Below are 26301 nucleotides of genomic sequence, written 5' to 3'. Positions count from 1 at the left end.
GGTAGGTGATACGACAAAAGTCAATCATATTATTATTTTTCAAATGTAATAAAGGGTATAATGAATGTTCAGTACTAGAGGAATATTGAAGATTTTTTTATTCTTGTGTTATTATATTTATCTTAAAATGTTAACAAAAAAAAATCATATAAGATTTCATGCTCGGAACATGAATTTTTCAAAAAAGAAAAAAAGAAAAACTTGTCAATATAGAAGCAAAGTGATAGGAAACCACAAAATAGAAGTCAAAACTTAAAACAACAAAATAGCAGTTCCAATAGCATATTCGCATTTACACTCCACGAAACTAAAATAATAATAATAATAATAATAATAATTTCTAAAATTATAGATATGGATTTCTCTTCTCTTGTTCCTGTAACTCTGTAACTATAACACCACTTCATCTTCTCTCTCTCAGTTCCTCTCTCTCTCTCTCTCTAGGGTTTTATCCTTCCATCTTTGCTACTTGCTCAGAGGTATGCTTCATGGTTCATTTTGATTCGTTTTTGTTGTGCATTTGTTCCTCTCTTTTTTTGGTTCATTCAGCGCTTATTGCCTTCCCACAGCTACGAATGGAAGCAGCGGCGGCGGCGACGGCAACGGCAACTGTCTTCCCATCATCCGCCGGTCCATGCAAGCCGTCGATTTTCCTCGGAAGGTCCACCGTTTTGGCATTCCGTTCCAATTTTCAGATCTCCAGTAAGGTATCAAATCGCTGTTTCAATTTTTTTTTTTTTAGTTTTGATTCTGATTTCTGGTTGATATTGTTGGTGAGAATAGCGAGTTTGATGAACTTCTGTTGAATTGAAATCATTTCTTTCTGGTATGGTTGTCGTTGCCAATGCTTGTTCAGTGGCTTTGCTCTTTAACACATGGTGTATTGGATTAAGATGAGCTTGAGTTTGATGTGTTCGGGTTGCAAATAGCTTGTAACAGCTTCATTTTGCTTGATTTCCTTGTTCCACTCAGAATGGGATATGGGATATTACCTTTTCTTATGAGTATGTTGTCTAATGATTTGTTGTTTTAGTTTTAACATGTTTTATTGTACTGTGGTTTTGTAGTACATCTCTAAAAAGGGTTTAATAAAAATGGTTGGTCATTGATGTTTAATTTGAGTCTTTCACTATAGATACTTGGAGATATTCTTGCTTGGTTGGGAACTTGTGATGACTTCTGTTATAGTGCCTTGTCATTTGTCTGGAGTTGTTGGCTTGCCCGAACTATGATGTTGATGTTCATTGTGCTTTCAAAGAATTAGCTATTTTTTTGTTTTTTGTTTTTTACTTGCATGAAGTTTGAGGGATTAGTTATATACTTTCTGATTGTGCTTGGTGGTTGGAAGCTACGCACTTCTGTATCTATCCCCAAGCAAAGTCATGGGAGACTCTTTGTCAAAAGTAGAAGGGATTTTGTAGTTAGAGCTGCATCGTCATCTCCAGAGTCATCTGGATCAAGTTCCAAGATTGCTCCACTTCAGCTGGAATCTCCAATTGGGCAGTTTCTGTCTCAGATTTTGATAAGTCACCCGCATCTTGTGCCTGCTGCTGTAGAGCAACAGCTTGAGCAATTCCAAACTGATCGTGATGGTGATAAACAAAAGGAAGAACCTTCTGCTTCAGGCACTGATTTAGTTTTGTACAGGTTTGGTTTATCCTTGATGATATCTGATATTCCACTTTGTCACCATGTCATTGCTCTATTGCTGATAAACCTGGGAAGTCAGTTTCTTGCTTATTAGTAAAATTTAGATAAAAGTTATTCGGTATACGGAAATATATACTTCCCTTCTCATGCAGTGGATTGGGGCCCCTTAATTGATTGATGCTTCATTTTACTTACTAGATAAGCAGATATCTCAAAGGAAATTTACTTGGTTTGCTTAACTTTGTCATTGTCAAGTATTCATGGTTAGGAGTTTGATGGGGGAATCTTTGTTGTTTGTGTCTTTCCTTTGGAGAAGTTATGCTTTATTTTGATCAGATTAAGTCCCTGGGTGTGAAATATGACAACTGCTATGCCTTGCATGTGGGGTTTAATATTTTTTTGTACATTTTTAATATTATTTCAAGTTGCTTTTGTGTACATTTAGTTGTAATTGTAAACTATACCTCCATAGACTTCATTGTAATTTGGAAACCTCAATGAAAATAATATCATAATGGGTAGAAATTTAGCATATCATTTCATGTTTGAAACCTACTAGTAAACCTAAAAAATATTTTTAATTGACGGAGAATGAGGTAAAGTTATATATTACAATATTGAACTTTAAAAATCCTTATAAAAAAGCTATGTCAATAATATGGAAATGTAAAATAAGAATATTTTTTACTAAGCAAAAGTTTTGGCAATCCATGCTTTGACATATAGGATTAATATCAATATAGATAGATAGTTTGAAAAATAAGTTCACATCAGTTAGTGTTACTGAAAATTATTATTTTAGACACGTGTTATGTGTGTGGCACGTGGTAATTATTGTTATACATAAGGGTATTTTTTCCTTTTAAGTCAAAAAATTGTGCAATCCATGCTTTTATGTATAGATTTTAAGTTTTAAGTGATAGAATGTTTTCTCTATGCAATTCTGGAACTTTTTTGGAACTTGTGCTAAGTTGAAGATTGATAGGTTCATGTTTTTAGTTAGATTAAAATTATTTTGGTGAAGGGGAGGGGGGATGTTTTCATTAAGATTTAATGCAAGAAATGAATTTAGAAAATCAGGCATTGTGTAGAAAAGATATTCACTTTTATTTCTTGTGTAAAGTTTGCATTTCATGTACATTTCAAATATGAACAATCAACAACTACAATGGATGAAATACTGTCTGCCTCTGGTCTCATGAAAGGCACAATGATAAAATCAATGAATTTAATTTGCTTCTTCTAAAGAATTGAATGTACTTTTGAAGTAGCTGTGCTGTATTGCATTGATGTATTTGTGGATTTGACTGTGTTTAGTTTGAATCCAGCAAAAAATTATGCTATTAAATGAAAAAAAATTCAGGATTCATCAATGATTTTTATCCGAAAAGACAAGAGTATTCATGAATGGAATTGTTTGTTGCTGTTTTCTATGAGGAAGTGATTTGTACTTATGATGACCTGAGGTGTTTTTAAACACCCCAAAAAAAAAGTGAGGTGTTGACCATTGTATGGCTTCCAAAATTTCCCAGGAGAATTGCTGAGGTTAAGGCTAATGAAAGGAGAAGAGCTCTAGAGGAGATATTGTATGCTTTGGTGGTGCAGAAATTTATGGATGCCAATATTTCTCTGGTACCCTCCATAACCCCAAACCCTTCTGGTCGAGTTGATTCTTGGCCAAGTGAAGATGGGAAACTTGAGGAACTTCACTTGCCTGAAGCCAATGAGATGATCCAAAACCACTTGGCTCTCATTCTGGGTAATCGATTAGGGGATTTAGCAGCTGTAGCTCAGATCAGCAAACTCAGGGTAGGACAAGTCTATGCAGCGTCAATAATGTATGGGTACTTTCTTAAGCGCGTTGTGCAAAGGTTCCAGCTGGAGAAGACAATGAAAACTCTTCCTAATGCAGCAGAAACAAATAGCATTCAGCAAACTGTTGTAGACGATACAGGAATCAGTGGTGGAGAGGTCCCTTCTCAAGTAATGTCCCATCCTGAAGTCTCCGGTTGGCCTGTTGGTGGCATGAGTTCGGGGGGCTTTGGTCACGGGACAAAGGTGTCTAGGTTGCGCGCCTATGTGATGTCCTTTGATGGTGAGACACTACAGAGGTATGCAACAATAAGATCCAAAGAGGCTGTCAGCATCATTGAGAAGCACACAGAAGCATTGTTTGGAAGACCTGAAATTGTTATAACACCGGATGGGGCATTCGATTCTTTGAAGGATGAAAACATCAAAATCAGCTTTGGTGGTTTGAAGAGACTTGTTTTAGAGGCTGTAACTTTTGGTTCTTTTCTCTGGGATGTTGAGAGCTATGTTGACTCAAGCTATCATTTTGTCTTAAACTGAATTCTGCTCTCGCCCATGCACCCCAAGGGAAAGTTCGTATGCTGTTGGTACTGACCAATTTATTTGTACAACTGTAGCCGAAATATTTATCACACATTGATCTGTATATAGTGACAGTGAATCTGGTTTTCACTAAGAATGAAATGTTTGTCTTCAAGTTTGATGTTCGCTTATTTGTTTATCGTTCGTTATCACCATCAAATCCTTACAGATAAATTAGTAGCCCTTGTGTGTAATTTGGTTAGGTGTTACTTTTTTACACCATTTTACATCTGTGCTAGATTGCTGAGTTTGCTATTTAGGTATTGCATAATAATATTTTTATTTTAAGAAAGAAACTTGATTATTTATACACCATGTTAGTGATGATGTAAATGTTAGGTTCACCATGTTTGAATGAAATGATCGTGAATTGACATTTGAATAAATAAAGTCCATTTCCTAAAGAATAGGTTAATGAAGCAACAAACTTGGAAACTTGGGCGGGTGCTTTGTTTTTCTGGTAAACAGTGGCTAAATAGTTTTTACTTTTAATATTTATATAATATTTAAATATTCTCACTAGACACTGTTAGTTTGATATGTAACTTAAAATATCAATTTGATTACGTATTAGGAGAGCATGTCAAATACTTTTTATCAATGTTATTAAAATCGCCCGGTCATTGACTCGGTCGAGGTATCAGGTCACTGGTTCAATCGCATGACTCAGTAATTATATGTAATTTTATAATTTATATTAAAAAATTATAAACATACTCAAATATCTAAAAAAAATTAATAAAAATTTCAAATATTTTAATACAAAAAATAATGAATCACATATTTTTATTAAATAAAAAATCAAACAAAAATATAATGATCGTGATACGAGGCTTTAGGTTCATAAAACGACATCTCTAAATATAAATTAGTTCAAACTTTTATGCATAGTACATAATTGAGATAATATTAGTGTTGTAGGTACATAACTTATGCAAGTCAATAAGCAAAAAAAAATTCAAATATGATTATTATGATTTTTTTTGAAAAAATTAAAAATTTGGAATTTTTTTTTTGGAGACTGGACCGGGTCACCGGTTTTTATGAAAACCGGCCGAGTCGGACCGGGTCGCACCGGTTCTGATGCATAGCCGGTCCGTTGCTTCAACCAGACTGGTTATCTGACCGGTTTACCTCCCGGGTCGACCCGGCCGGGTCGGTCCGATTTTAATAACTATGCTTTTTATTACATTTTTAAACGCTTGCTTATTTATGTCGCAAGTCCTTTTCATATATTATCCAAATTAGTAAGTAATTTATGAAATATGCGTTCTGTTGTGAATACAAAAAAATGTGACTGCTTTATGTCAAAATGTTATATAATGATTATGCAGGATTATATAATGACTATTCATGATAAATTTATATTTTAAAATGAGAAAATCATAAAGTTATGAAAAAAAGAGATTAAATCATGCAATATGCTATTCAACTTAAGATTTGTATAATTAATTTCATTGTCCATATAAATTGAATTAACACTAATTATATGCAGTGTCATGTGCTCATTTGTAAGTATTTCTTGCAAAAACGAGAGGGATATTACTCCTTCATGCAGCTACAAGTTCGAAAATCTTTACATTGTATAAAAATAGTGAGGATATCAGCCGCTTATCACAAATAATAAAAAAAGAAAAAAGAAAAGAACAACAATGGGTAAAGGATTTCTCGCGTCACCAAAGATAAAATTATCTCTAGTGAGCTCTAAACAACGTCGTTTTGAGGCGAAAATCAATGTGTTTTAATAATTATAATATATTGCAGGGTTATATTAGTTTTTGTCATTATAATTTTTTAATTTTATAACCCAAAACAACGTCGTTTTGAGCTCAGTGGAGATAATTTTATCTCCGTACGGAGAAATACTTTTCCCAACAACAATTGAGAATAATAAGCAAATCTGTGCCTAACAATTGTTTTGGAGAAGTGAAACATAGTACATGGTTTTCAGGATTTCAATGTAGAAATATGCCTCGGTTTTGTATGGCTCAAGTTTCTTTCCCTTCATTTGCAGCATTCATTCCATGAAGTTAATCAATAAGATAAGGGATGCTTTTTCAACCTTTTTTTTGGTTGAAAAATTCCATTGGTATCTTTCCTCACGCCTCTACCTAATATTCTACTATTCGGCCATTATATTGAACCATGTTCTTTGTGATAGTGTGTAGTTCATGTTCACAGATGACAGTATTTATTGGATACATTTTAACTATACAAGATAGGTCTCTTTTCTCTCCTAATAAAAAAATAGACCTTATCTTTCAAGGAACTTACCTAAGATAATCATGATTAAACAGATACATAACCTATTATGATATATATTTAATGTTTTATGATTATATATGAAATTTCACTTAATTCCTACATAGTATACACGTTTTATTAAAGATATAATTCAATGGATACCGTAATTATGCTTGCTATTAAAGAGGTATTGCTTCTTCATCCATGTACTGGTTTGAAAATCTTTACATTATGTAAAAGTAAAGTATAAAATTAGTGAGAATATCAAATGCTTCCACCCAAAAACAAAAGAAAAGAAAGATACCAATAATTGAGAATAATAAGAAAATATTTGCCTAACTAATATTTTAAATAAATGAAACAGATTATATGGTTTTCATGAGTCAATTTTATAAGGCTTCAAGTTTTTTGGTCTCTACAATCCATGAAATTAATCACTTAAGTGCCGCTTTCTCAGTTTTTCTTTGGTTGAAAATTCCATGATATATACATTTTTTTCTCAGTGCTCTAACTAAACTCATACTCTATTATTCAGCCATTGAATTATGTCCTGTGTGATAGCCTCTCGTTCAGGTTCAAAGAGAAGGTCATGCAAGAGTCCTTCATACAATTTGATAGTTTTGTCAGTTGAGGAAGCTTCTTCATACAATTTTTGAGAAGCATTAGGATCAGTAACAGAATCAGCAGTGCCATGTAGAACAAGTAATGGAACTCTCAATTTTCTGAGATTTTGCTGCAAGTAGCTTGTGATTCGAAGAATCTCATGTCCAGTTCTTACTCTAAGAGGTCCAGTACATACTAGTGGATCTGAATACTTAGCAATTAGAGCATCTGGGTCTCGAGAAACTGGTAAACCCTTCTTATATGCAGAACTACATGGACATGTTGGTAGCAAAAATGAAACTATAGGAGCTAGTACCTGTAAATGAAGAAAGCATTGAGATGAAGAATGGTTCTACTGATTGATGTATATGCATGCAACTATGCCATGTTTTATACATTATGATGTGAAATGAAGATGGCAAGAGGGCATGCTCACCAACAAAATTGGATGAGAAGGTTCAACTCTAACTGCAGGTGATGTGAATGCAGCACCAACTACGCAATCTTCAACATTTGGGTCAAGCAGTGCCTATAATATATTTATATATATATAGCAGTGAAAAGCTGAATCAGTTTTATATTCAATAGGTTCTTGACCTTCCTTTTGACCCCTTTTAGTGTGGAAAAGGAAATATTTTACTCATTGATTCAAAATTCAAACATTATAATGCAATAAGATGCGTAAGGAGAAGTGTGCGTTCAAATCGCGAATGAAGTGATGTATGACTCGTGCAAAAGTAAGCTCGCGCTTGCCAGGTGTTGTGCGCTTCGAGATACGCATGATATATATTCACTTTTGCACAAGTCACGTATCACCTCATGCACGATTTGAATGTGCATATCTTTCGTGCGCATCTCATTGTATTATTTTGATAAAATATTTAAATTTTGAATCAATGCGATAAAATATTTCCTTTCTCCCATTATTATGATCAAAAGGTTTTTTTTTTATCATATATAAGTTCAAGAATCTTATTTTATACGGACCATACCTTAAGAGTAATGGCTGCACCTGTTGAGTGTCCAAAGCAAAAACATGGAAGCCCAAGATTTTCAGTGACAATCTTCTCAAGAAATACTTTCTGTTTATCAAGAATAAAAATATTATTTATCAGAATAAAGATAATTCAAACAGCAATGAAGTCTATAAAGATTCATACTTCATCACAGCCCCTTTTATTTATACAATATTCTACAAAATTCTTGTAGATTCTAGAACATACCATATCAGAAACAGCATCATCAAGAGAATGGACATATCCATGAAGACCATCACTTCCACCATGGCCTAAGGAAGAGTAAACAAAAGACAAACATCAGGTTTTAACTAATATTGAAAATGGAGGAGGCAAAAAAGACTAACACAATCTATTAGATTAGAAAAACAAAGCATTTAAGTTTTCATGACAGATTTATAGGCAGGATGTGGCCTCATGGAACAGGCATCCATTCTTTCCTGAAACTATCATCATCTTAATAATAAATTGCTAAATTTGGAACTTAAATTTGCTTTAATCCATGAAGAAAAGGTATTTAACTTCAACAGTGAAAAACTGAATAAGTAAAGTTTAAGCAAGTACTTTGTATTAATTTAAAATCAGATCTTCACCCAATTTTTAGAATAAAAAAAAGAGAGAAAAACACTTGGTAACATAATATGCACAATCAATGGCATGTGTTTCTGCTCTTGGAGTTACACCTAGGTGGGTCAATTGAGTCACAGTCTGTTGTTCCTTCAAAACAGTAAGAAAAACATCATGCACATGCTTCTGACACAATACACACAGATAATAAGCTTACTTATAAACAGGAGCTTCACAATGTTACTTTATCGCACAAATAGGCATCCAAATAACTTAGCCCTGCAACATCCAAATATAGATGCATGTTGAAGAAAGGTGATCACTAGACTAATAAACAAAAGCAGAAGTTATCACTGTCTTCCATAATCCAATGGAAGTATCATATATACAAAGGATGACATAAAAATTTTCAAAAGAAAATTCTCTTCACAATTTCATACTAAAAACTATGGCATAACTTCATGTACAGATTCCGTATTAAGATTATGCATGAAAAATCAGGATAATTGGGAATAGCTAAATGCTAAAATGCATATATGGGTAATAAATAAATCATTTAGGATAGATATATACTAATCATGATTTCTGCAAAGTGGAATTAGCCAACAATGTTAATAACAAGATGGTGCAGAATGCAAAGTATGTCATTAAAATTCATACAATCTTTCTCATGTTGGTACATGGACAATGACATGGTTCATGAATCATAAGTGGAATAGCTACTACCATTCCTCACAATTCATTATTTTGGTTCATACTTACCAATCCAATCCATCCCATAAACCTTGTAGCCATCAGCATTCAGCTGCTTCGCAAAATCACTATATCTACCACTGTCAGAGAATAATGGGAATGGTTTCAGGAAGGGAATAAGTACTATAAAAACTGAATGGCTTCGCAACTAGAAATTGCCTAAAATTACAAACCTGTGTTCATTAAGTCCATGCATAAGAAGAACGATTCCCCTGCACAAAGTAAGTAACATATTAGCTGTTCAAATTCTATCAGAAAGAAAACAAAGTATTAATTAAGGGGAAAAAAACAGAAGGAATAATTGGGTAAGCTGTGTAATTAGGAGGTCAAATGTTAAGGTCCTTAAAAACATAAAACAACATTTTAAGTGCAAGAGGTAGAAATTGTGCATGTTATGCTATAATTGAATCATTTGTTTTCAGGAAATAAATATTCAACAAGGCACAAGATTCAAAATCAACATTAAACATCTAAAGACACCAAAGATATATCACTATTAACTAATATGAATACATGTGAAAAACCTTAACTTCCCAAAAAAAAGAAAAAAAAAAAAAGAAAAACAGAAACTTAAAACTCCAGAAATCAAAAAAGAACAATCAAGTGATCAAGCATTGATTATTGTTATAAGGAAATTAAATGCTGCAAAATATGAAACATTTTTAGGAAAACACACATGTAATCATAAAACAACTATTTCTCATTCCATTTATATATACCAAATAACATTGCTCTTATTAACTATGAAATTATCATTGAAGAATCCACAATTGCACCTACCTGATCTTAACAGAAACAGGAGTCCAACACTGGGTGAAAATGGTGTCACCCCTTCTTGTTCCAAAAAGCCAATACTCCCTCACACATCTTGGGTCATCATCATCCACCACTCTCCTTATTGCCAACTCCCTCCTCGCCTCCGCCACCGTCGCCTGATCCACCGCCTTCATTGCCATCACAACACCACCACCACCACCATTAGCACTAATGCTACTCTTCCACGGCACAATCTTCGCCGGCAGTCGCACCACCGACCCTTTCCGGTGGCACTCATGATGCTGCAGCTTCTCTTCCTTGCTGCCACTGGGTTTCTCCGGTGGAGAAACTCTCCTCCGCCCTCTGAACGGCAACAACAACAACATAACAACCGCATACATCAACATGAACATGCTCTTCAACGCTCTCAGAGATAACAATGCAGTTTCCTTCAAAATATATGCCTCTGTAGCCATTTTTTTTTTCAAGTTTTCAAAACACCCTTTTTCTATCAAGAGCTCCTCCTTCTTCTCAACCCTGCTTTTCTTCTTTTTCTTCCTAAAAAATGTTATAAGAAAGGAGAGAAAAAAAAAAGAAAGAAGAAAAAGAAGAAAAACAATGGAAGTCTTTGTTCGTTATGAGAAATATGCAGAAGGCAAAAAAAAAAAAAAAAAAGGTTTGGAGAACGTGTTGCCAAATATAGGTGAAGCTAAATCAGGATCACGATGATGATGGTGATTTTTGTTGTTGTTGTTGTTGAATTGGATTTGAATAATAACGCAATGAAGAAAAATGAACAAATGTGGTAGCAAAAGAGAGGGGGAAAAAAAACAAAAAAAGTTGGTTATAGCTTCAAAGCTTCAATTCAGAACATGCATGATGTTGTAATTGGAGGTGTTAGTTTGAATCATGTTTTGGAGGAAAAGAAAAGAAAAAAAAGAGAAGATAGGAATGAAAGTTACGGTTTTGATTCTGGTCGTGTTTTGAGGGAGAACCATGCATGAAACGTTGGATTGAAGATGTAGTGGGAGTTCTAGAGAATGACACGTGGAATTCGAGGATTTTAAGGTGAGATTATGATGAACATGAAGCAGTCAAGAAAATGACATGGTTAACTGTCCATAAAGTATGGGACGAGTGGATTATTTCTAGATGAAAACGTGTTGATACAGAAAAAAAAAAAGTTATTAAACGTATGGGGTGTCTATATATATATATATATATATATATATATATATATATAGGGATGATATTTTGACTACCAAAAATTTCCACTACCACCTTACTACCTATCTAATCACCATTAGATTAACATTTTCTCTCTCTTCAAAAACTTTTTAACATTCTCTCTCTTTGATCCAATGGTGATTTGATAGGTAGTAAGGTGGTAGTAGACACTTTTGGTAGTCAAAATATCCCCCCTCATATATATATATATATATATATATATATATATATATAGGATCAGGATCATTTTACACCAGTGTAAGTTACACTCTTAATCTTTTCCGTTAATCCCACTTATATCTAAGGGCTCACAATTTTTAGTAACGTGAGTCATTGGATACAAGTGGATCAATGGTCAAGATTGAGTGTAAGACTTCTAATTCTTACATCGGTGTAAGAATATCCTGCCCCATATATATATATATATATATATATATATAGGAATTTGTATTTGTCATTTAACATGACACAACAAAGTTTCTTACACATACAACATTTTGTGGGGCCCACACTTTTTCAAGAAAAAAGAAAAAAACTACGGCACGTAAAACGAATCTCTATAACATTACACAATCACTTTTCCTACAACATAACTCTTATAAAACTCATATATATATATATATATATATATATATATATATATATATATATATATATATATATATATATATATATATAGTTTCTCAATAGTTATCAATATCTTGTCACCCCAAAACTATGTCGTTTTGGGTGTTAGGAGAATTAATAAATGATGCGTAGGTAAAATTTATATAATAAATAAGAAAAAAATGTGTATCATTTTAAAGGATGTAAAGTTGTGTCATATTAAGCGAGAGAAAGAGATAGATAAAGGGGGAGAGAGAGTGGACAAAAAAAAAATAAATGTGTGGGTCCTACATCTTTGTGAGAGTGAAAGGACACAAGTTGTGTCATTTAAAATGACAAACACTTTTTCCAAAAAAATAAACATACAAAAATAACAAAACATCTTTCATTAATTTTCCTAATTTCCAAAACGACATAGTTTTGGAGTGACCGGAGATAAAGTTAGCTCAAGTGACTTGAAAAATAATTTTCTCATATATATCTATATATATAGGGAAGGATCATCTTACACCGATGTAAGACTAATAAGTCTTACATCAAATCGTAACTATTGATTTCTGTTTATCTCTCGGTTGGTTAGGCCACGTGGCACGTTTTCATTAGCATACCAAGTTTGTTACCGGTCATAGCAAACTTAGTTCAGTCAGCTTTTTTCTTGTAAAGTGTGCACGTGTCACGAAATGATAAGCGACGAAGTTCGTTACGACTGGTAGCGAACTTGGTATGCTAATGGGAACGTGCTACGTGGCCTAACCAAGTTCGCTATAACTGATAGCATACTTGGACGAGTAGCAGTGTGATAAAAAGTACTGTTTGCGTGACATTTGAGAAAAAAATTGGGAAAGTGTGGCATTTAGGTCACTGTTCCATTTTATTCATATCTAACAACTCTGATTTATCTAATATGTGAGCCATTAGATACAAGCAAATTAATGATCAAGATTTAGTGTTTGACTTCTTATTCTTACACTGATGTAAGAATAACTTGCCCCTATATATATATATATGTATGATAAAAATATTTATCCTTTTAAAGGATAGTCATTTTAGTTAAAAATAATTTTTTATTTAAATTTAAATTAAAAAATACCCATGTTCTTCCTTCATGATTTTCATTGTGTATCTCTTTCTCTCACTTAAAAGGATACAATTCTATGATATCTCTCTCTCTTTCTCATATCCACTTTAGCTAAGGTAGTCCATAACTACCTTTTTTAAACTAAGTATGACCGGTAAGACACAAAAATTGTATTTTCTCTCTCCGCTACATCAGCTGACAATGTTTGAGGAGAGAAAAAAAGAGAGAGCAGCTTTATTGTTATAACTATGTCTTACTGGTCAAACTTAGTTAAAAATGGATAGTTGTAGATAATATTATCTAAAGTAGTTGTAAAAATACTTTTTCATAAAAATGGGTCAGGATCATTTTACTCCAATGTAAGTTGAACTCTCAATTTTATTTGCTGAACCCACTTATATCTAAGGGCTCAAATTTTTTAGTAATATGAGCCATTGGATACAAGTGGATCATATATATATGATAAGTTAGTCTACCGGTCTTTTTTCATGTCTACTCTGCCTACTCTTTTTCAACACCATTAAATTAATTAACCTTTACTATTTCTCTCTCATCTTGAGATTTCAATCTAAGGGTGTTGGAGGTCGGTAGGTAATGTAGGCATAAAAAAGGTAGTCACAATATCCTATCCCTATTTATATACCTCCCTGTATAATGTGTAGAGCTCGTTTTTAGTGGTCCGGGAGCTTGTGCTCCCTTTACAAAAATAGGAGAAAAAAAAAGATTGGGATAAAATTTAGAAGGAAGACAGAGGTATAAATGAAAGAAAATTAAGGACCACCAAATAAATTGTGGTCCTGTAGCATATTAAAAATATCCATAGAGTAGAACCCTACTTAATATCATTTACTAATTGTCAAATTGAGTTATTTATACATCACTAATTACAAATTCATTTATACTTTATATTTTATACAGTTTATGTAATTTATTTTGGTTATAAGAAATGTTTTAAAAACTGAACTTGATATGGCTTGGTTCAACTTGTCAAACCTTAAACTAAGTTTCGGTTTAATTACTCTTTATTTTTTTTATGGTTATTTAATTACTCTTTAATATGTTGTCTGGTTTAAATCTAGTCATGACATCAATTTTGACATTTAAACTAATTGAATCACGATCCAAATTTTTTATTATTAGTTTAGTATATTGTTTAGTTCTTAAAACAATAGTTGTAAATAAATTATTTTATGTTTGGGTAAGTAAATTGAGTTTAATTCTTTAAAAAAAAATATGATTTCAATACTTATATAATTTTCGAAAAATAGCACTTTGTTGATTATGAATTAAGTAATTTTGAAAAAACATTAATTAAACGATTTACGTATTTACGCATATGATTTAAAATTAAATGATATTTTCATGCTCCAAAGCTATTATAAAAGGGTAAGGATTTTTTGATTTTGGCATAAGAATAAAAAATCTTCACATCTCAACTATTGATTTTTGTACATTTGAGTTTTATAATTTATTGAATTATATTCATTAATTGATTACAAATCTTCAATAAATTACAATAGTCAGATATATAAACATCAATGACTAGAACGTTGAGTAAGACTTCTTATTGTTGCAATGGAGTCAAAGGATCTCTTTCTATTATAAAATAGTAAATATTTCCTGCATTGCATAATAATTTTCAAATTTGGATAAATTTTAAACAATATAAAATAAAATAAAATAAAATATTTTTGAAAAGTATTCAAAATTATAATGAGTGGTATATAATTAATATAGAAATCATTTTTAAAATATTTATTCAAACATGAAAATATTTTAAATTGTAAAGAGTAAATATTTTAAATTGTAAAGAATATATATGTATTAGTGTATTACTAATTCAACAAAATTTGATTTTTAAATTTAAAATAATATAAGTCAAGAATAAGATTTATTATTCTTTGAAGATGAGTAAAGCAAAAAATCAAGTCATTTTCAATAAAATACATTTTAACTCAAGGAATATGATATCGTGCCTATTTATTTTCATGCTTATTTCATTCTTTTTTTCTCCTATTAAAATTCTGATCTAACAATATTAGAGAAGAATAAGTAGGGTAAACATGAAATAAATAGACATAATATCTTATCTCTTAATTCAATATATAAAGATAAATTATTTTTACAACTAATGTCACTTTTGAAAAGAAAAAAAAAATCTAATTGTTATAGACAAAATTTTTAAAAATTGTGTTTAGATGAGCTGTCATGCAGCTAGATTTTTTTCCCATAAATTACGTTACATAGCACGAAAGGGTGTTTGTTTTTTCCAAAAAAATATATATAAATTTATTAAGAAAGATGTGACAATTTTTTTTGCCAGCCAACAAATATTACTTAAACTATGCCAACTCATTCTTATACGGTTTTTCTAGAAACTGTTTCGCGGCGATTAACATTTTCACTTTTTTAATTATTTATCGTATTGTGATTGATAAATGTAAAATCATTTAACTTTGTCACCTCATGCCTAAGTAGAAAAATATTATTAAGTGCTTCGGTCGCAGCTACTCCTCGATATATATATATATACACACACGATAGAAATAAAATTATAAAAAATTAATTCAACTCAAAAATTTAAGTTAATAGGTGAGATTAAAGTAGTTAAAATCAAAATTTTATGTAAAATCGGATGGGGGATACAAAATTGTAAAACGTAAAATCGTAATGTAAAAAAATCATAAAAAATAATAAAAACGTAAAAACATTTGAAATATTGGTAAAATCATTTAGATGAAAAAAATTATAAAAACGTAAAATCATAGTGATAAATCAAGATTTTAACTACCATGGGTGATATTACATTAATAGTTTTTATATATCTCTAACACGTTTCTTCACACGAGAGCCCACTTACTTGTGCTACGTCAAAGGGGAGACAATGCCCAGGTCCACCTACCTATGCTAAGAAAGTTTACAAGAGAAAGTTGGGGGGGGGGGGGGGGTGAGGATCGAACCTGTGACACCAAGGCGGTGAGAGTCCGTTGGGCTTAAAGAGTGGACAATGCACTGCCCCACCTACTTGTGCTAAGAAAAAATCCACAAGACTTAATTAATTAAATGGGAGCGATGAGAATCGAACCCATGATACCGAGGCTATGATATCATGTAAAAAATGAATTTAATCCAAAAGCTTAAGCTATTGAGTGATGACTTTTTTAATGGTTTATATTAATATACACACTTCCTCACGCAAAAGCTTATTGAGTTTTAAGCGTGGATACTGCAGATGCTACCTAGAAAGTGGAGGGCGGAGAGGATCGAACTCATAACCTTATGGTTACCGAGGCGCTGATACCATGTAAAAAAACCAATTTAACCTAAAAGCTTAAGTTATTGGATTATGTACTTTTTAATGATTTATATTATTCTTTAACACACCCTTTAACGCAAGAGCCCTTTGGGCTCGAAACATGGATATTGCAACTGCCTATTTTTTTTGTTTACCTTATGCTTGTTTAATTCCACTAGAAAATAGGAGCATTGAGGATCGAACTCGTAACCTTGTGGTCACTGAAGCTCTAATATCATGCAAAGAACCAATTTAACTCAAAAGCTTAAGTTGTTAAGTGAAGACCCATCATGTCACGAGTTTAATTCTTACCGCCCCTCACTTTCTCTTGTGGAATTTCTTAGCACCGGTAGGTGGGTCTATGCATTATCCACTCTTCATGTCCAGTGGGATCTCGTGTGAGGGGACATGTTAGAAAAATATATAAATCATTGATGGACATTCACTTAACAACTTAAACTTTTGAATTGAATTGGAGAAAAAAAATCGTCATTGATAATTTATCCATAATATTGATGTCTTATTTTGAATAGAAGTAATACCCATTACAGGATGTGACGCGAGCAGTGAAAATGCTCTCCACAAGTAGAAGGGCATCATTTCATGCGGGAGAAACATTCAGGGCCGACAACTGTTATGCCATTTTTTGGTAAAATATATAGGATTCTATTTTCTCATGTTGTAGGAGATAGTTATCTCCTACTATAGACACATGATGTGGTGGGTCCCACCATTTATTAAAAAATAAAAATGATGGCACAATTTTTGATGTGAGATAACATGAGAGAGTTATCTCATATAAAATGAGATAATGATTTCCCAAAATATATATCGAAATGTCACGTTTCACCTATGAAGCACTGACACTTCAAAAATTCTGACGTGTCGTGTCCGACACTCTCTGACACTCTGACACTCCCCGACACTCCAACACACGTTGTAGAGACTCAAAAAGGGTTTAAAGGTTGCGTTGCGTTTTTAGTTCCAACTATTAGATTCGTTGGATTACGAATACCATTTTATTGAGTTTAATATAAATATTTGGGATATCTTATATTTCTTTACAAAATTGATGTGTATTATAAGTTTAACTTCATTTTTTTGTTAAATTATTGAGTATTAAATATAATATACATTACATAAATTAAAAATAATATTTAATATCAAAACGTGTCCTAACGTGTCGAAATCTAATATTTTTTAAAATTATCGTGTCGGAGTGTCGTGTCGTATCGTATCTCGTGTCCCGTGTCAGTATTGGTGCTACATAGCGTTTCACAACAAATAATTTGTCAATATGCCATGACAAAGTCTCGTTATTAAGGGACTTTGACCATATTATCACCTTTTAGGCAAAAAATTACCGGATTGTCACGCCAGGAAATTTTTTTGCCAAAATGCACGTCACAATCTCGCTGGTCTGACAAGCGGGAATGGTCTGGACACGTGTCAGTGTCTGAATGGTCAACCATTCTCGCTGGGCTGTCCAGTTAGAATGACAGAATGCTGACACGAGGCAAAAATACAAGCATTCTCTGGATGTCAGTACTTTTGCCATGTGTCAGCATTCTGTCATTCTATCTGGGCAGTCCAGCGAGAATGGTTGAACATTCAGACGCTGACACTTGTCCAGACCATTCCCGCTTGTCAGACCAGCGAGATTGTGACGTGGCATTTTGGCAATTTTTTTTCCTGACATGGCAATCCGGTAATTTTTTATTAAAGGGGTGGCAACATGGTCAATGTCCCCGTTATTGAGCCCGCATGGATACAAGTTATTCCTTGGAATGAAAGAGAATTCCCACATGGCACGATATGGAGTCTTGTTGTGTGACTCAGCATGTATAGTCCCATTGTTGGGCCCGAATGCCTCATAGTATTAGTCCCATTCTTGGTTATCAAAATAAGACTCTTTATTCTCACAAAAATAAAATAAAATAAGTCTCTCTATTTATATCTATTGCCTAAATTGAAGGCAATGAAAGCTCACGGAAAAAGTGTTCACTAGAGTTCACTTTCACATACTATTCAATGAATCTTCTTTGTGACCGACTAAGAAATGCATCTTCCACGCATGTCATATTATCATTGTTAGCAACTTCCACACCAAGTCATTTCCCATCACAAGTGTCAGGTCGAGCTATCATGCGAGAAATAATTTAGTTGTCCAGTAGCCCTAATTTCTTATAGATTGTTTTTCTTAGATCATTATAGCTATAACAAGGACTAATATACATCATTCCTGATTTACTTTCGAAAATGAGACCTTTGTGACCATACTATTTTCTATCATTATGGTACTGATATGCCTCTAGCATATACATGATTTTTAGTCAAAATGAGAAAGAAATCTTGATTAATCTTGGAGAAAAAGGGCTAGAATTACTATTAATTTGATAAATCTCAATCAAAGATTGTGCAACTGATTTCCTTATAATTTTGTAGGAAACAGGACAAAAAGAGGTACTTTTGAAAGTTCAGGCCAGAGTCCCACGCTAATAGCGTGAAACTCACGCTAGTAGCGTGAGAATCCAGAGACATCCACGCTCATAGCGTGAAACTCACGCAAGTAGCGCCAGTCATTATTTCCATCCACGCTCATAGCGTGAGATCCGCGCTAGTAGCGTGAACATCCAGAGACATCCACGCTCATAGCGTGAAACTCACGCTAAGAGCGCCAGATTGCGAAATCACAGCACCGTGTTCTTAAAAGGGCAGTTTCGGAAGATGAAAAGGGGGACCATAAAAAGGATGCTCAGCACAGAATTAGGTATTCTGGACCTAAGGAGACCGTCGTGCTTCAGAAGGAGAGCTCCGGAGAGAAATTATTGATCTCCTTTATTCTTCCATCTACATTCTCAAGTAACATTGAATATTGAATTTATCAGCCATGATAATGGTTGGCTAAGTTTTCTTTATTGTAGTTAGGGTCACAAACCTTATGTGAACCCTTTTTACGACGGATTGGTTTATTTCTACCCGTTTATATAAATTTCTTTATCTTTACCTTGTGCGAAATTTCTATTTTCTTTGTTAGACTTGATCAATCTAATAGTTGATGATAGTTTAAGGGTTAAAACCCTAGATAGAAATATTAAGGTTTTGATCTTGAAAGGGGGTAAGATAACAATTATTATGCATGCTAGGAATAGTTGTATATTTAATTGCAGATGCTTTAATTATCGTATTCATTGTTTAATTTTCATGAGGGGTTACTAAGAGATTAAGATTCCAATTGAGGTTAAAGGGTTAAATTGCCAAGGGATTGAAATTTAACTAATTAATTCTAAATGATAATTTATCTGAGTAATTATATAAATGGATATTGTAAATCAATCCAGAGTAAGAAGCCGGAATCATTTGGTGAGTGCATTCTAGCTACAATTTCTTCTCATAATTTTACAAATCAATTCTTATTTTTATTTTTATTTTTATTATTCAATACAAAAATTCCAAAAATACGTTCTTACTTTTAGTTTTCAAATCAACAACAATTTTCACACACCTATTTGAATTCCTCCCATCTTAAAAGGACAATTATTTGATATTCGATCCCAATCCTTGTGGAGACGATACTTTTCTTATCTCTGTGTTACTTGTGCGATTGGTATACTTTCCGGTGAGCATCAGGTACATGTAAAGAACCTTGGGATTATTACAAAAAAAAAAAAAAGAACCTTGGGATACATCACCCCAAAAGCTAGCTCAAAGGGTGGGAGTGCCCAAGGCCTTATAAAGGCCACATTAATTGGCTCATACAACACAAGCACCGTTAAGTATTCACGATTGAAACTCATTTTTGAGATGTGTAGGAAAAACAATTACTAAGATTGCAATAAAATTATACGATGAAGGTAAAGGTACACATGTGGAATTTGGGGAGGGGGTTTATATAGGAGATGATGGTAGAAGTTAGGTGGAACGGGCACACACAATTGTGCTACGTAACAACATCCTATAAGCACTTTTGGGTTAGGGTTAGCTAGCAAAATTAGGGAACTTGACTCAGTTTGACTAGTTTCTGTTGTACTAGTATCGTTGTCCCCCCAGCCGAATGCGTCTAGCTAAGTTCATAATAATATGGTCATCACTCAATCTTATTCAACTATCTTGTTATCGGAGTATGGCCCCTAAGGTTAATTGCTTATTAGAACAAAGGGTGAGACTAATCTCCCTTTGAGGAGAGGCAATTTTCCTCTAACTCCTAAAGAATTCCAAGAATTTGTATTAGCCAAGGTTTGAATTCTGACCAAAGCAAACTCTTGGATATTCAGTTGGCAACTGAACTATCTTTTGAAATTTGATAACTAATTTTTGAACTGTGATATTATAATATATTTTACCAAAAAAATAGCAAAATGATCATTGTGCTGAAATATTTTCTCTTGCCCTCTCCTTTTTATGTTGTCATTCACTCATTGAGAATGCCTTATAAATCATTAGAATTAAATAAAGACATCTAAATATTTAAGTTCTTACCTTTTAAAAATTCATAATTTAATATTGGAATTAACATTTTTTTAATCGTATTTTATTCTTAAGAGCTTGTTTGGGATTTTTTTTATCTTCTCTTTTCTTTATAAATAGAAGTTAGACCAAATAAGTTTTTACAAAAGCTCTTGTAATTAAAAGAATTTTTTTACAATGAATAAAAAAAGCCAAAAGTTAAAATCTCCTAGCAGGAACTTATTTTAAGCTCTTATTAGCTTTTCTTGAAATGTGGTTTGAGCTTTTAAACTAAAAAATTTATGTAATCACCAAATAACTTTTAACTTTTTATTAAATTAAATTGTATCAATTTTTTTTTTTCGTGAAATGTGAGTTTTTTAGAAATGAACATCTTTAATTTAAGTAATTTTTAAACTAATTTTTTTATATAATAATCAAATAGCTTGTAGCTTTATTTTTAAAGTTCATTTTTTTAGCTTTAACTTAAAAAAGAGAGATCCCAAACAGGTTTTAAGAATTTAATTAAAAATTCCTAATAATATAAGGAGGTGGAGATAAAAGACTAATTTAACCAGATTATGATTTTTCAAAGGTATGACAACACAACAGGAAATAATTACTCAAATGCGATTTAATATTCTTTTTATATTTCTTGGGCAATTTATTTATTATTCGATTAATTCGGTTAAAATAATAAAGTTTTTTTTATCAAATTTTTCATATAACTATATATTTTAAACTCGAATTCAGTGTTGGAATATTTATGAATCAATTAATTCACGTGCATAATATAGAATATACAGTTTTCACTACTTTAAAAAAAGTTCATCAATGATCTGCAATTTGTTTCAGAATTATTTATGCTAATGTGATTTTTTTTATCAGATATATTTCTGTAGTTTGTAAAAAATAAAAAATCACAAGACATATATAATAAAAAATATATCATTTTGCAAATTAAAAAGACATATGTGATAAAGTGATTATGGAGATTAATGTAAGATAAAAGTTAAAAAAAGATGGAAAAACTTGTGTTTCTTTCTTTCTTTCTTTGTCGACTCTTCTTTTGGGATACATGTAAGATTAGCTGGAGTTGGTGAATGGATTAAATGAAAGTAATGTTTTCTTGTGGTCCTACAACAACAACAGTGCCATTTAATTCTCCAACTGTAGATTTTTTCTTTCAAATTTTGGTCTTCTCCCCATGACTCACTCTCACAAGACACAAGTAACTTCTTTGCTTTTTCATTTCTCTTCTTCTTCTTCTCTGTTTCCTCTGTTTTCATAGAGCAAGATGACTACCCTCACTGTACCTCCAGTTCCTCCTTCCCCAAGAGAGGATGCCATGCATCTTTACCGTGCTTTCAAGGGTACCCTCCCTCTCTCTCTCTCTCTCTCTCTCTCTCTCTATATATATATATATATATATATATATATATATATATATATATATATATATAATTGTTGGTATGATAATGTAGCATGATGGTGATCTTGTCTTAGGAACGTTGGATTGGTTGTAATTTACTTCAAACTACTGTTTAAGGAAGATGTTGGACATGAATGTTTAAGGGCATGTCAGCATGTGTTTTATTCTGATTGAGAATTTCACCAAAAGGAAATCAAATTACCCATATTTGATTGAACCCATATTTTGTGGATTTTCATTTTGTTAAAAAGAATCATACTTTTTGTATTATGTAAAACAAAATCATTTTATGGACTGACTGCCAGTGCTAGTAGTATAAAACCACTCCCATGAAACCCTCACTTGCTTTGGACTCAAAAGGTCTTTGAATATTAGTCATGAGACAATCTATAATCACCTATGTTGTTAACTTGTTATGTATTTAATGTTGACTGATACTAGATATTTACGTAGCTTTCTATTTTTTTATGGTATTTTTCATCTAATTTTATTTTAGAAAAAATAAAATAAAAATGTATTGTGATCTGTGGTTGCTACCTAGGAAATTGTCTGACTGATTCTTCTTCCATAGAGAATGCTCATGTAGAGTCTATGGATATATATTTCTCTATACTTGCTACCTTAATTTGTACAGATCCCAACTAGTTTGGGATAAAGGTGTTGTTGATATTGATGTTGATGTTGTTACTATCTTAATTTGTGCCATGTTCATCCTTGAAACCTTCTATTTCTTTCTAATTATGTGCTTTCACAGGATTTGGTTGTGATACTAGTACTGTTATCAATATTCTTGCTCACCGAGATGCTACGCAGCGTGCTTACATCCAACAGGAATACAGAATAATATATTCTGAGGAACTATCCAAACGCTTAGCTTCTGAGCTTAGTGGAAAGTTAGAGGTACTAAATTACTAATATAAATTATGAACTCCATTGTAGGTTGTGGAGTATATATCCAGTGATATATTGACACATTACTGTATAGATTAATAAAATGATGTTTCTTAAAATTTAGAATAGTGATAATGTTTCCTAACATTTCTTTGTTTGTCTTATATTTTTCTATTGATCAGACTGCAGTTCTGCTTTGGATGCATGACCCTGCAGGACGTGATGCAACAATCATTAGGCTGTGTCTAACTGTGAACAGAAACCTTGAAGGTGCTACTGAAGTAATCTGTTCACACACTCCGTCCCAGCTACAATATTTAAAACAGATCTACCATTCTAATTTTGGTGTTTATCTTGAGCATGATATTGAAGCAAACACCTCTGGGGATCATAAAAAGGTGAGGTTTCTATGTGTAACTTTTATTAAAGAAACCTGAGCTATTGTGAATTAGTCATATTAAGGGATCTTTGGCTAACATTCTAAGTGCTGTTTGTCTTTGTCTAGCATGATATTGAAAGAAACACTATGGGGATCATAAAAGGTGTAGTTTCTCTTTGTCCTTGTGTGTGGCTTTTAGAAAAGACACTCCAGATAAGGGTTCTGTGTTAGTTAAAGAATTGATAATTCCTCACCTATCACTTCTGCTAATTGTAGTGCATGGCATTAGATAAGAACTTTTGAGTGTTTATTTCTCTCTATATTCAAGATGTTAAAGTTTAATATTCACTTTGGGATCACATATTTCTGTAATTGTATACGGTGGTCTATCTGCAAAAGTCACAGACAGTTAGTATAGGACAAGATCTTCCATTTCCATGTCGATGTCCATGATGAGTTTAATGATTGCTATCAATGTACGTCATTCTTATTTTCTTGGATAGTTCTTAGGTGTTCTTCTTACTAGATAGTTCTATTATGCGCAGTAGGAGGTATTCATCTAAAGCTTTTCATATCTCTTGTAAATATACAAATCTTTGTGGCTCTTATCTCTTGCTCACCAATTTTTAGCTGGATGACTTTTTAAGGAAAGGCTCACTACTTCCTTTGTTCAAGACTATATCCATAAAGGCTGGAAAATTATCTTTGGGTCCATAAAAAAGATTGACTGCCATTGGGTTTTGCAAAATTTCTGTGACAAGTAAACTATGGGTTGGGATATGGACTAATTGTCTGGTTCATCAGTTTATTTCAATGTGCAAGTCTGTGTCATTGTGCATGCCCCTTGAGGGAACATTGTTCCATGGTTTGTAATTGTTTCTCATAGGATGCAAAACGTTTGTCTCATATGATTCACATCTATAAGTTCCTTCCAAGTTATTAAAACAAATGGAGCTGCTGTTACTCATACCTTCATCTAAAAAACTTGCTTCAGATCTTGCTTGCTTACATAAGCATGCCTCGTCATGAAGGCCCTGAGGTTAATAGAGAAATTGCTGAGAAGGATGCGAAGGTTCTCTACAAAGCTGGCGAGAAGAAACTGGGAACTGATGAGAAGACTTTTGTCCACATATTCAGTGAACGGAGTGCAGCACATTTGGCTGCCATCAGTTCTTACTACCATGACATGTATGGTCACTCACTGAAGAAGGTATCTTGATCACTTTTAATTTATAACTTCAAATTTAATCTTTCTTGAGGTATTTTTCTGGTGCTTATTCAAGCTGAATGTATTCAGGCAGTAAAGAATGAAGCATCGGGGAATTTTGCTCATGCACTTTTGACAATAATCCAATGTGCTGTTAATCCAGGAAAGTATTTTGCAAAGGTATATTCTGTTACACTTCAACTTTAGGTAATTGCCTCTTGTAATGCTGTGGCGACAATGTTTGTGTTCAATGACAACTCTTGTAAGCACAAAAATGAAAAGGAAGAGTCATGAAATAACTGGCGCCACATGTAGTAGACACTAATATTAGACTTACTGTTAAAGAATCAAATTTTTTGTGTTTGTGTTTGTTTACAAGGCAGGGAACAATTATGAAAGATCTTGAAACCAATTTGAGCCTTTTTGTCTTACTTCAATTAAAAAGATTTCCGTTGGAATTATGTCTAATTTTTCCTTTCCTTTATTGCATGTGATAAGTGTGTGCCCCAACATGATGTAGAATTGTAAAGTGACATTAGGACAAACTTTTGGAAACAAATGAATTATATGGTCGAAAATGTAAGAAACATGATAATCATACAATATGTATCTCTAGCTTTGTAATGCAATCAATTCAACCCACCAACTTAAGTTGGTAAATGGTGTATACATTAATGGTTTTATATTAGACTTCTCTGATAAGCTTTCACGTACATTTAGCCAGAGTAATATAAACATACATCAACAAATTTTCGTTTCTTTTTTCTTCTTATTTATAAATTTCACGTGTGTAATCAAAGTAACTAGAGTATCCTCTCAAAGGTAGGATATTTATACTACCACTTTTTTCCACTATTATCTACTACCATCCACTATAACTATATACTCCAGGGAGTATATAATAATAATATTAAGGTTGTTTTTTTTTTTTTTCTCTTCAGAAACTTTTCAGAGAGAAAATAATGATGCAACGGTGATTAGAGAGGTAGTGGATTAGTAGTGGGAAAAAGTGAGAGTATATGAAATGACAATGTTATGAATTAAACTAAACGTCTTAACTTTTATGAATACTATCTGCACTTTCTTTTGAGGGAACCTTTTAAAATGTCTTACCACCAAGACAGGGTTGTATGTTCATACATTTGCCACAATGCATGCAGGTGTTGCATAAGGCGATGAAAGGTTTGGGGACTGATGATACCGCACTCATAAGGGTCATTGTGACAAGAACCGAGATTGATATGCAGTATATCAAAGCTGAATATTTAAAGAAATATAGGAAGACACTGAATGATGCAGTTCACTCGGAAACATCCAGCCACTACAGGGCTTTTCTTCTCTCACTTTTGGGTCCCAATCAGTAGTCAATATTTTTCAATTATGTTTTATGTGGGATAAAATCACCCTGTGATGTTGAGTTAATGAGCAGTTACAAACTTCTGTAAGCATTATGGACATAGACATACACTCCAGTTTCAGTCAGGGACTTGTGTATTTGTTGGTGTAATACTGAAACGAAGGATTATTGTGTATTAAATATGCATAAATATATTTTCTTGTTTCAACAATCAAACATTGGCAATTTCTTTCTCTTTCTACTTTCTATGTTTTGGCTCTCATATGTGTGTATAGGTATATCTTAATAAATTCAAAATATGTTGTCAATGTTTTTATATATTGGGCAGTTTATTCTTACACCTAATCATTGTTATTGATTTGTTTGCATCTAATTGCTCAAATGCTAATAAATTAAAATC

The 26301-nt window shown here is 32.7% G+C and overlaps 3 protein-coding genes across 3 annotated transcripts; 2 read left to right on the top strand and 1 right to left on the bottom strand.

The window, feature by feature from the left end:
* The first annotated feature begins 365 nt into the window (after positions 1-365).
* On the top strand, positions 366-4223 carry LOC133305560 (UV-B-induced protein At3g17800, chloroplastic-like). The gene is made up of 4 exons (XM_061505825.1): positions 366-479; positions 570-707; positions 1349-1647; positions 3183-4223. Exons 2-4 carry the CDS (start codon positions 576-578, stop codon positions 4000-4002), a joined length of 1251 nt encoding a protein of 416 aa, XP_061361809.1. The 5' UTR covers positions 366-479; positions 570-575; the 3' UTR covers positions 4003-4223.
* A 2582-nt stretch (positions 4224-6805) lies between these two features.
* LOC133305588 (uncharacterized) lies at positions 6806-10459 on the bottom strand. Its single transcript, XM_061505845.1, has 7 exons — positions 10008-10459; positions 9401-9439; positions 9237-9307; positions 8115-8179; positions 7884-7973; positions 7328-7420; positions 6806-7207 (listed from the first exon to the last, which is right to left on the bottom strand). Exons 1-7 carry the CDS (start codon positions 10457-10459, stop codon positions 6806-6808), a joined length of 1212 nt encoding a protein of 403 aa, XP_061361829.1.
* An 11392-nt stretch (positions 10460-21851) lies between these two features.
* On the top strand, positions 21852-26095 carry LOC133305610 (annexin D5-like). The gene is made up of 6 exons (XM_061505866.1): positions 21852-22008; positions 22822-22967; positions 23141-23356; positions 24332-24547; positions 24635-24724; positions 25705-26095. Exons 1-6 carry the CDS (start codon positions 21933-21935, stop codon positions 25906-25908), a joined length of 948 nt encoding a protein of 315 aa, XP_061361850.1. The 5' UTR covers positions 21852-21932; the 3' UTR covers positions 25909-26095.
* The last annotated feature ends 206 nt before the right edge of the window (positions 26096-26301 follow it).

The sequence above is a fragment of the Gastrolobium bilobum genome, unplaced genomic scaffold (assembly GCF_033153095.1).
Source record: "Gastrolobium bilobum isolate Gb01-03AN ecotype WA unplaced genomic scaffold, APGP_CSIRO_Gbil_v1 utg7157, whole genome shotgun sequence".
In the NCBI taxonomy this organism is placed as follows: domain Eukaryota; kingdom Viridiplantae; phylum Streptophyta; class Magnoliopsida; order Fabales; family Fabaceae; genus Gastrolobium; species Gastrolobium bilobum.
This window is presented reverse-complemented; position numbering and strand designations above follow the sequence as displayed.

Coding starts and splice junctions, on each gene's coding strand:
- LOC133305560 (XM_061505825.1), top strand. CDS start 576: ATGGAAGCAGCGGCGGCGGCGACGGCAACGGCAACTGTCTTCCCATCA. Junction 708..1,348: donor ATTTTCAGATCTCCAGTAAG/GTATCAAATCGC, acceptor GGTGGTTGGAAG/CTACGCACTTCTGTATCTAT. Junction 1,648..3,182: donor ACTGATTTAGTTTTGTACAG/GTTTGGTTTATC, acceptor AAAATTTCCCAG/GAGAATTGCTGAGGTTAAGG.
- LOC133305588 (XM_061505845.1), bottom strand. CDS start 10,459: ATGGCTACAGAGGCATATATTTTGAAGGAAACTGCATTGTTATCTCTG. Junction 7,974..8,114: donor ATGATGCTGTTTCTGATATG/GTATGTTCTAGA, acceptor CTTGATAAACAG/AAAGTATTTCTTGAGAAGAT. Junction 7,208..7,327: donor CTTCTCATCCAATTTTGTTG/GTGAGCATGCCC, acceptor CTTCATTTACAG/GTACTAGCTCCTATAGTTTC.
- LOC133305610 (XM_061505866.1), top strand. CDS start 21,933: ATGACTACCCTCACTGTACCTCCAGTTCCTCCTTCCCCAAGAGAGGAT. Junction 22,009..22,821: donor TCTTTACCGTGCTTTCAAGG/GTACCCTCCCTC, acceptor GTGCTTTCACAG/GATTTGGTTGTGATACTAGT. Junction 22,968..23,140: donor AGCTTAGTGGAAAGTTAGAG/GTACTAAATTAC, acceptor TCTATTGATCAG/ACTGCAGTTCTGCTTTGGAT.